This window comes from Balaenoptera acutorostrata, chromosome 4, assembly GCF_949987535.1.
Source record: "Balaenoptera acutorostrata chromosome 4, mBalAcu1.1, whole genome shotgun sequence".
NCBI classification, from domain to species: Eukaryota; Metazoa; Chordata; class Mammalia; order Artiodactyla; family Balaenopteridae; genus Balaenoptera; species Balaenoptera acutorostrata.
This window is the reverse complement of record NC_080067.1, coordinates 28,775,850-28,786,935: the sequence shown is the minus strand read 5'-3', so window position 1 is coordinate 28,786,935 and position 11,086 is coordinate 28,775,850. Positions and strand designations below refer to the sequence as shown.

The following is an 11,086-nucleotide window of genomic DNA, read 5'->3' as shown; positions in this document are numbered from 1 at the left end:
TTCAGATCCTCAAGGGGTTGCTTCTTCCTTTCCGTGCTCCAAGTGGAACAGGAAAGTAGTGCTGTGCTTTTTCTCCACTGCCCTGCTTGATTTTTGCCTTTAGAATCTGAAGATTTGTTCCCATTCCTGGGCACCTGACAGGCTGTGATTTACACGGGAGAACACAACTCCAAAGCTCTTATCAAGGAGTCTGAAGCTGCTCCCACCCATCTTAGCTGTTTTCTAGGAAACAGACAGGAAAAGGGGGTGGGGGGAGGAGAAGCAGATTCTGTCTGAAGCTGCACAGGACAAGGAACACAAGCAAATCCAAAGTAATGGAGGCAAATATAAAAAAGAATATTATTTATTATTTTCTTTATTAATACTCACGTATAACCTTTGCTTTTTACACAAAAGTCTACTTAGAAGAATGCCTCCTTGGTTTAGCATGCCCAGTGGGGCTTTTGCTCCTGGACCACTTCCCCTTTCTCCACCCTCCCACACCTCCCACCCCACCCCCGACATCCAAATGACTCTTCTACATGTTCACAGATACCACGAAAATTTTGGAAACAAGATTTGGGTTACTGGATCTTGATTTAATCAACATCCCACTTCAAAATGGAAGGCAGGTAGGGGAGAGGGTAAGAAAAGGGAGAAAAGGCAGGGGAGAGAAGAAGAAGGGCAGCGGGTCAGAACTTTCAAGCCTTGCCTTTTCTGAGATGTGTGTGTATTGTGGCTGTTCCTTGAAATTCAATGACTCAAAACACTGACAGCAAGTGCCTGTGTGGTTATTTATATTATGTATCTATAACAGAATGTGTGGGCTTCCTCAGTTTGGATCTGGGCTGTTTTTGTTGAAACACACCACAATCCTTCTGTGGGTGTCACCACAGGGAGTCTGGTCTCCCGGGAACCCCTCTCAGAGCCGGGGTTTCCGGAGCAGGGTCTTGCTGAGGTCTCTGACCTCTTCAGGGCTATTGACCCGCTCGTAACCCAGCACGGCCATGGGCTGGTAGCAAAACTCCTCCACCTGTTTGATCTGCTGGAAGGTGAGGGCGGTCCGCCAGGCATTGGCGGCCTGCGTGGCGTTGCGTGCTGACACCACGAAAGGCTTGGAGGAGGAGCCTGAGCCACTGGTCATGTTGAGGGCAAACTGCTCCATTTCAGGGCTCACCAATAGCCCCACAAAGTCATACACCCTCCGTAGGGTCTTGACGGGGTCTCCCACCAGGTCCTCGTACCGCACCACCAGGTAGTGGCCTTGCAGCCAGTCAGGGGGCTGCAGGGCCGTCTGCAGCGTCTTGGCCATGCTGTGGCAGATGACCTCCATGGCGCCAAGGGCGTGGTAGTCTGCAGGCCCACCCATGCTCTCCTTCTTGGCGCCCAGCTTATGGCCAGCGGCCTCCAGGAAGGGCATGCGGTGCGCTCGGGGGTCCCGGCTGCGCACCACCTGCAGGCTTTCACGGATGAGACCATGGCGCGAGCGGATGCGTGAGCTGGCCACAGCGCGGGGATCCCGCACCAGATGAATGACCTTGAGGTCCAGGGCCGGGTCGCGTAGAAGTGGCGCCAACACGGCCACGTCGAAGACACGCACGCCTTTGATGACCAGAGTGCGGTACTTACGGCACTCCTCCTCGAAGCGCGCCAGGCGCTGCGGCGGGCACTTCTTGCACACGCGATCGTCCACCAGTCCAACGACCTCCTTGCGGTAGGCGGGGCAAAGTGGCGACGAGCACACCACCTTGTTGGTGGCCGCGCCGAAAATGCCCAGCGTGGTGAGGTTGCGCCCCCCGCTGCCAGCGGGACTGTACAGCTGGAAGACCGAGAGGTCGCAGCGGTAGAGAGCGCTCAGCATGTCCCGTGCCGCCCCTTGCAGGGAAACGGCGTCCCCTGGGTACAGTTTTTGCCACACGTGCCACACTGGCTCGTAGAGGAAGAACACTTCGGGGTTCTGGTTGAAAAGCTCGCCGAAGAAGGACGAGCCCGAGCGCCACGTGGTGAACACGTACACCAACTGCCTCTTGTCCCCGCCATCCCCGGTGCCCCGAGTGCCATTACCCGGAGGGGCTGCGGCCCCCGCCGCCCCCGCCCCGGCTGCCGGAGCCGCCCGGACGGGGGCGACGGGAGAGCGGTATGGGGTACGGGGGTCCGAGCGCGTGTGTGCGCGGGGCGGCACGGCCGGAGGAGGCCCCGGACGCCCCCAGCCGCCCGCAGCCGCCCCCGCCGCGGCACCGAGCGGCCCGTCGGGGCTGCACTGCTGCAACGGCCCCTTGTGCCACTTGTAGTCCAGGAGGTTGAGCATGGTGAGCACCAGCAGCAGCGCGTAGCCCGCGCACAGCACCAGCGCCTTCCTGCGGAACACCTTCATTCCGAGCGGGGACGCGGGCCAGCGGCGACCCGGGCGCCGGGGCCACGGCGGGAGCAAGGCGCGCGGCCCGGCGGCAGGCGCGGCCGGGAGCAACCGGGGGGGCGCGCCCGCGGGCAGGGCTCGCGGCGGGCTGCGGCTCATCACAGGCACAACCCGGGCCGGCAGCGCGGCGGAGGCGGCCCTGCAACCCGGGAGGAGGACGCAGCGGCCCGGATTCGGGCGCTGGGACTTGGGCCGCGACTCCGAGGCGGGCGCGGCAGCAGCGGCGGCTGGTCCCCGGCACCCAGGGTTGGCTTTCCCATGGCAGCGGCTCTGAGAAGGACCTGCGAGGGGAAGCGGAGTAAGCTGGTGCGCCCCAATCCTCCTCCCCAGCCGCCTCCTCCCCCTAATTCACGCCCACCCTCGGGTCTGCCTGGCTACCCCGCTAACCTGGAGCCGCGGGCGCTCCCCGGAGCGGCCCGGGAGCACGGCCCAGCGGTCAGTCCTGCTGTCACTCGTTCCTCGCCTTCTCGAGCGCTGTTTTCCGCCCGGGGTCCGCGCGCCTCCGAAGGGGCCGAGGGACTTGGCAGCCCAAGCCCTGGGCAGAGTTTCCGGGCAGCGGGCGCCCTGCGGCTGGGGAAGGGAAACTTTCACCGGGCCCGGAGCCCTGCTCTGCGCTCCGCTGAGTCCAGTGCGCCCGGCTCCATCGGCGTCTCCAACGCCCTCTCGGGACTGTAGCTTCCTTCCTCGCTTGGGGGGTGAAGTTGGCCGAGGGAGGGGAGGGGGAGGGGGCTTATACGCGACCCAGCTCCCGGCAAAGCGGCTTCGCCTCTCTTGCTCTCGGCCTCCGCGCCCCGAATCTTCCCATGTCTCTGGCGGTGGCAGATGGGGCGCAGCGCGACTGGGCAGCGGCGGCGGCAGCAGCTGCTTCTTCCATCACCCGAAGGATGCCCGGGCGGGCATTGCCGGCAGCCCCCGCCGCTCCTCAGCCTCCAACTGGCCCGGAAACCCCCTACACACACACACACACACACACACACACACACACACACAGCTCTAGGCAAAGGAGCCGGGGTCCGCAGCGCTCCCTTGCCCGCCTCGCCAGAGGCACCAGCCTCTTCAGGTCAACGAGGCATCGGGGCAGAGAAAACCCCGCCGCCGCCGCCGCAGCCGCCGCGCGAAAGCCGGCGCCCGGGAGGATGCTGCTACCCGACTCTCCCTACGCGGAGCGGCTGCAACGCGCTCGGGCCAGCCTCTGCGCGGCTCCTGCCAGCCGGCGCCGGGTTGGTGCGCGCCGCCGTCTGTCGCTGCGGCTCCTCCCCTTCGGCGTGCTGCCCTCCTCCTCCGCGCGTCCCGCGCCCGCCCCCCCCTTGCAGCGCCCAGCTCCCGCCGCCGCCACCTTGGGGGTTGGAGATGCGGGTTCCGATTTACAGCGGCGCCGCTTGGGCCGCCATCCGCGCGGCGTAGGCCGTAGCAATCCGTGCGCCAAGCGCCAGGGTACGGACGCGGGGTTCGGAGCGCTCGGGCGTCCCGACCTCTGGGAAACTTGGATTCTCCGTGCCCCTACCGTGCTCAACCGCACAGTTTTGCTCTCGGAAAGAGTTGGTGATAAAGTTTGGGCAGAAATCCCCCAGCGGCCTCCCACTCCGCTCTTCCCCCGGGGTCGGCACCGCTGGGCCTCTCCGGGAACCGAGGACGCACCCGCGCCCCGGAGCGCTCCGAGGAGGCCGAGCGCGGCTCTCAGGCTTCCCACTCCCGGCTCGTCCCTTCCAGCTGGCCTGAGGCTTCTCCCTCACCGAGGAAGTAATAAATCTTTCTGACCCCTGGGTCAAAGAAGAAGCTTCAGTTTTCCGGAGGTGTGTGACAGCGGGGCGTCTTCTCCCCGCTCTACTCCACCTACGGAGAGGGCCTCTTCGGTTTTATTAGCCCCCAGCAGACGCTCTCCCCACCTCCGATCGTAATGACGCGTCCGCTGTGACTGACGTCCTCGGGAATTGGGGTGATGGGGGGTCGGGGGGTGACTCTTTGTTCCAATTTACAGTAAAATACTTGTTTTGCTTCTTGGTGTTAGAGATGAGATCAAACGATTTCAACCTAAAGGAAAAGCAGTTTTTGGAAGTAGATCATTTTTTAAGTTAAGGTTTAAGTACTTTTTTTTTTAGGATAATGAGGAACAGCCCTCCCTTCCTCCCTCCCTCCCCTGCTCCTCCTCCTCTCTCTCTCTCAATCTCTCACCAAAAGAGACTAAGCCATAGCTCAATTTCATCCGCAAAATGGGGACAATTATAATAGCCTCCAGTAACTGAACGGTGATGGGGAGCTAGATGCCCAGATGATTAAACCCCTCTTGAGCCCTGGGCTGAATCGCTACGAACTGCGACCGGTCTTGAAGCTCACGGGCCGCTGGTAACAGACTGATCTCCTGGAGACGTTTTGCTGCCTCCTGTCCTGATGGAGTTTTTAGAAGTTTGACAAAGTTACTGCGAATTTATCTTTGTACTATTTGGGGCAGCCTTTCTCAGCAAGATCCTTCTAAATTAAAAAATGTTGTTTGCGCCATTATTCTTCAGTGAATCTTACTGAAGTACGAATCTTCGGAGTGCAAGTAGTCTTAGAAAGTGACTTAATTCATATGAGTTTTCAGGGTAGAAAAATGTTCCAAGAACTTGACCTAGCCTCGTTTTCCAGAAAAATCCATAATGCCATGGGTAGAGTTCAGATAATTTTTTCCCCCCGAGGTTCTGATAAAATGTAAGGGGGAGACGTTTCTGGGACAGATTTTATGCAAATAGAGGGAGGGAGAGTAGAGATCGAATTTTATTCACAGCTTTCTCAAGCAGCATGCCATTTCTCCTGGGAGCGTGTCAGGACAGACAGACATTTTTAATCCCTGTTTACAGATGAAGGTGATAGTTTAATGGAGTGACTTCCCATCTCTCCATTTCTGGGCCCACCCACTGCCCTTCCCCCTGCTGTCTCTATCCCTCTCCCTTTTTCCCTCTACCCTTTCCCCACAAAACTGAAGTGATACTGACACATTAAAAGACTGGTGGAAGAGAGGGAGTTAGGGAGGCAAGAAAACCTCAACGTTAGTATTCAGCCTGGTTCCAAGAAAAATAATGTCGAATATCTAAAATTTAGTCCCTGGCTTTGTGGTTACTCAGAAAGCCCCTGAATTGCAGTTATTTGCTGTAAGGACCCTTTTCTAAACAATTGTTTGCATAGAAACAGTTTTGTCTGCCATTCTGTAACACTTTCCTGAAGTTGGCAAAATAGTAAATCCATTTGCCAGACACTCCCCCAGTGAGTGCTCAGCTGGCATCAATTTACAGGTTCCAGCATCTCCACCCTCTCCTTGCTTGCAAATGTTTTACCGTTTTGCGTGTCACGATTAATTCCAACCTTCGTCACAACTAATGACACCCAAAGACTTGATAATGCCTGTCTTCACACGTGGGTTCAGGATGTCCTTTCATTTTAAGCCACTTATCCCGTTAGCATAGTAATGACCCAGACCTATAAGAAGTCACATAATTTCATTGCCAGAGGAGTCAGGCCACAGGGCTGTCCTTAATTTCAGTTCACTGTTGAGTTTATTGCAATTCAGAGTCTTTTCCACCAGGCTCCTCAGTCCGTCCTCTGCGGTCTGGGCTGTGGAAAGGAAACTGCTGTTGGAAACTTGCTGTGGCATTTACCTAATCCTGGACAGATAGGAGGCCAAACGTTCTGGGGTGCTGTAGGCCCAGGGCCCAGCCTGTGGGACGTGGCAGAGAGATCTTCCCAGACCTTCCTCCATAGTCTGTCGAGAAAAGATGTCAGGCTGGGTTACCCGGCCAGTTTCCTTCCAGGCCTGTCTGTGTCACTGTGGAACCACGAGATTCCCCTCTGGGGAATGCCTGCCCCCCGGGCACCAAGATAGATTCAGTCAGTCATCGTTTCAGCGAATATGCATTGTCAGGGGAACTTGAGTGTACAGAATTGGATTAATCATAATCCTTGATTTAAAACATGCTGTTGGGCTTCCCTGGTGGCGCAGTGGTTGAGAATCTGCCTGCCAGTGCAGGGGACACGGGTTCGAGCCCTGGTCTGGGAAGATCCCACATGCCGCGGAGCAACTGGGCCCGTGAGCCACAACTACTGAGCCTGCGCGTCTGGAGCCTGTGCTCCACAACAAGAGAGGGCGCGACAGTGAGAGGCCCGCGCATCGCAATGAAGAGTGGCCCCCGCTTGCCGCAACTAGAGAAAGCCCTCGCACAGAAACAAAGACCCAACACAGCCATAAATAAGTTAAAAAAAAAAATGCTAAAACACGCTGTTGTCATTAGTCCAAGGGTGGCCCTTTTCTTTTTTATATGATTTTAAATAATATAATGAATACTCATGAACCCATTACAGAGCCCACGAACCTCCAGAGGTAACCGCTCTGCTTAATTGAGTTTAAAAGCTGAAATGAAATGCTCAAGTTCAGGGTGGGGGGAGAGGGGCTTGCCTTAACTGTCAAAAAAGGAAATAGCCTGAATCGTCTGACGGCTGTGAAGGAACTCTTTTGCGTTCCCACCTTCAAATTCTAGCGTGTAGCCACCAGTCCTCCTGAGCAACTCCAGCCCAGCCTCTCCGTCAGCACCAGTGACCTCACCACTCACACCTCCCCCTGGCCTTATTTATCACCAGCTGGATGAGAAGAACCCACAGGTTCCCACCTGTGTCTTTCTCCTCCACAGAACACTTTGCTACTCACTTCACTTCTGACACTCCAGGTCACCGAACGTGTGGATTCTTTCCCCAACACCAAGCACGGCTGTGACACCAGATGGGTGTCCAGCAACGTTACTCAATTCTGACACTCTTTGCCTGGAGATAGTGTCAGATCCCAGAGGTTAAGGGCTCAGTCCCACTAGACTGCCCCCCACTTCTGATGCCAATCGCAAATCCAGATTGCCACCCGGGGTTCTGACCAATCGGTCCTAAGTAAGAGGTTTCCCACGACCCCTTCCTCGGGTTCAGTTAATTTGCTAGAACGGATCACAGAACTCAGGAGAAGTTTACTTAGGTTTATGGGTTTATTGTAAAAGGATACGATAAAGTATATGGACGAAGAGCCAGATGGAAGAGATGCACAGGGCGAGGTATGTGGGAAGGGGCACGGAGCTTGCACACCCTCTCTGGGCTCACCACTCTCCCGGCACCAACACGTGTTCACTGGCGAGGAGTTCTTTGAACCCCCTATTGTTGGAATGTATGGAGGCTTCTCGTGTTGTCATGACCAATGATTAACTCCATTTCCAGCTCTTCTTCCCTCGCTGGAAGAGGGGGGCTGGGGCTGAGAATTCTGTTTCTAATATGGCTTGGTCCTTCTGGTGACCAGCCCTTATCCAGGAGCCACCCAGGAGCCTACCCAGAGTCACCTCATTAGAACAAAAGATGCTCCTAGTACTCTTATCACTTAGGAAATTGCAAGGGTTTTAGGAGTCCTGTGCCGCCGGGAACCAAAGACAGAGACCAATATATGTATATTTCTCATTATCTCACACTAACACTGATTGCGCTGCTCACTCATAACCCCTGACCTGCTGGGCTCTTTTATTATTATATCCGCCTGCCAATGCAGGGGACACGGGTTCGAGCCCTGGTCCGGGAAGATCCCACATGCCGCGGAGCAGCTAAGCCCGTGCACCACAGCTACTGAGACTGCGAGCCACAACTGCTGAGCCCACGTGCCACAACTATTGAAGCCTGCGTCTAGAGCCCGTGCTCCACAACAAGAGAAGCCACCACAATGAGAAGCCCGCGCATCACAACAAAGAATAGCCCCCACTCGCCGCAACTAGAGAAAGCCCGCGCGCAGCAATGAAGACCCAATGCAGCCAAAAATAAAATAAATAAATAAATTTATAAAATAAAAAAATAAAAAATAAATGAAAAAAAAAAGATATAGTGGCTCATGTACAGAATTTGAAATCAGCCCTGGATTCAATTCCCTGCAAGTTTACTTACTAGTTCTATGTTCCCAGACAAAGTATGTCATCTCCTCGGGCCTCAGTTTTCCATCTGTAGTAATGGGATAATAATAGCCATCTCCTCGAATGGCTAGTAAAAGCCAGGGCAAGTGCAGGAGGAAGGCACACAGCGTGGCTCAGAGTGGTTAGTAAATAACAGTTCCTGCCCCCCACCCCAGGTGAAGGGCATCTTCTCCTTAGGGAGGAGTGAACTCTGGGGTCTGCAAAAAGAAGGATGCCATATCACTTTTTCTACCCCTTTTTTGGTGAGGACATTTGGGGATCTGGCTCAGCGAGGGATTTTTTTTCAGGGCAGGGAGTGTTCTGGTTGAGATTTGTAGGGGCAGAAAGATGGGAGAAGGATTCAGTGGTTAGCAGAAGGATGAGGCCATCATGACTGGAGTTTGACCTTGGGATTCATTGGCCTTGACGTCCCCTGGGCCTTGCTACTCAAAATATGGTCAGTGGATGGGCTGAATCAAGGTCACCTGAGAGCTTGTTAGAAATGCAAAATCTCAGGCCTCCGACGGCTTCCATCAGAATCTGCATTTTAACAAGATCGCTGAGTGACTGGTCTGCACTTTAGAGTTTGGGAAGCCCAGTAGCAGCCATTCTGGTGTTAATGGGCGTGAACACCTAAATAAATAACTTAAGGTCACGCAGGTGAGTGGACTGGTTTTTCACTCCCTTTTCTGTTGCGCAGGATTATCAGGTGGCTAGTACAGGCTCCTTCTGGAGCAGTTGCTAGCACACATATTAATAAGAAATGCTTCCTCCCCACCGTCCCCACCCCAGGTACAGCCCCAGGCCAGGGTGCGCAGCCAGCGGAGCAGATGCTGGAAACTTTGTGCAGAATACAACCTGCACAACCACACGAGGGAATGTTCTTGGCACAAAAATCAGTAAAAATAATACAAATTTCCAGAACTAGTCCTTCACTCTCAACTTCCGTATTTACCTAAAGCCATAGAAATAGCTGCTTTGCTGGCATTAAATAGAAACAAAAAAAAGAAACTATGCCCGCGCTTAATTACAGTAGCAACCCATCGTCACATCAGTTTTTTCTGAAGAAAGGCGAGTGCTTTGGGCATGTTCTGAGTCTCATGGTACTCAGCCCCACGCACAAAAGCAAATTCCATTCTGGGCCAAGTTATCTCCGTCCTTGTAACTTATAGACAAACTATTATGCAGAAAGCCAGCGATTTTCCACAGGTGACCTCCATGCTTATGTGTGTAATTTCTATGGTGTGTCGGTGAATGCAGGGGAATGTAGAATTTCATGCATACATTGTTTTGGCAGTCACAAGATAGAAAATCCAAGCGGGGAAAAAAATCGGAGAAAGAAAGTAGGTCTTGACCTAGATAGTTGCATTCTGCATCTCCTCCGTCTATAGTTGGTCTTCCCCCCTCCCTGGCCCATGCCCCGCTTTCATCTTCTGTGGCAGCTTCTAGTTCTGAATTCCCAAAGTTTTAGGTCAACTCTTTATACTTTGGCTCAGATCTTGCCTAGTTACATGCTGAAAAGTTGGACGCAATTTTGGCTCAGAATGTAACGTCTCATTAGTTTTCAGATGATATATCCTTGTCTTTCGACAGATTTCTCTTTTCTCAGTCACGACGTAACAAGTGGCTTTACTTCCTTCAAGGAGCAACCTTTCGGCTTAAGCGTGCTTTCTGCCACTTCCATTTTGAGAGCACAAAATGTTCTGTTGATCTGTTGAGTGTTTCTTTTCCTTCGTCTTGTTAGCTGTCTATTTTTATGCAAGATTTCATTGTTAGGACACACCTTTTTATGCAGAAAAGTTTCTTCTGCAAATCCGTGCCCCACTTACAGTTTTGGGAGGCAATCTACATCTTAATGCCACAGGTCAAATTCCAATCCAATAAATGTCTAAACTCCTAGCCTTCGTACAAAAATATATCATTCTCTTCATCTCCAGCCAATGCCCCATTTCTCATTTATTTCAGGATCTAGTTGACTCGATGAAATTTCAGTACAACGTTAAGAAATTAGAAATTGGGCTTCCCTGGTGGCGCAGTGGTTAAGAATCCGCCTGCCAATGCAGGGGACACGGGTTCGAGCCCTGGTCTGGGAAGATCCCACATGTCGTGGAGCAACTAAGCCCATGCACCACAACTACTGAGCCTGCACTCTAGAGCTCGTGAGCCACAACTACTGAGCCCGTGTGCCACAAATACTGAGCCCGTGTGCCACAACTACTGAAGCCCACATGCCTAGAACTCGTGCTCTGCAACAAGAGAAGCCACTGCAATGAGAAGCCCGCACACCACAACGAAGAGTAGCCCCTGCTCACTGTAACTAGAGAAACCCCGCAAGCAGCAACAAAGACCCAACACGCCAAAAGTAAATAAATAAATATATTTAAAAAAAAAAAAAGAAATTAGGAATTTATTATACTAAACTATCTGTTTTGATTTTTATGACAAACCTCTGGGTTCCTCCAGATTTATTTTTCCATTATCGTTTTAATGATGGATGTTTTGTTTCTTTTTCCCTCAAATCTCCTCTGCCCAGACCACAGTGGTCATGGCTTTATACTCACTATAGAGAAGCAACGTTCAGCCATTGCCACCGCCCGGACTCTGTACCCAGAGAATGAAGATATGATGGACAGCATCATAGCATATGATGATGTGCTTGACAGAATGGCAGTACCAACAAAGTGGGAATAAGGGTCACTAATGACAGGAGAAAGCCCTCTCCTTCTGGTGAAAATTAATTCTTCTCAATTACTAT

The 11,086-nt window shown here is 53.3% G+C and overlaps 1 protein-coding gene across 1 annotated transcript; it reads right to left on the bottom strand.

Moving 5' to 3' along the window:
• Positions 1–328: 328 nt before the first annotated feature.
• Positions 329–4,200, bottom strand: CHST2 (carbohydrate sulfotransferase 2). The gene is made up of 2 exons (XM_057546064.1): positions 2,783–4,200; positions 329–2,676 (listed from the first exon to the last, which is right to left on the bottom strand). Exon 2 carries the CDS (start codon positions 2,492–2,494, stop codon positions 902–904), a length of 1,593 nt encoding a protein of 530 aa, XP_057402047.1. The 5' UTR covers positions 2,495–2,676; positions 2,783–4,200; the 3' UTR covers positions 329–901.
• Between the last annotated feature and the right edge of the window lie 6,886 nt (positions 4,201–11,086).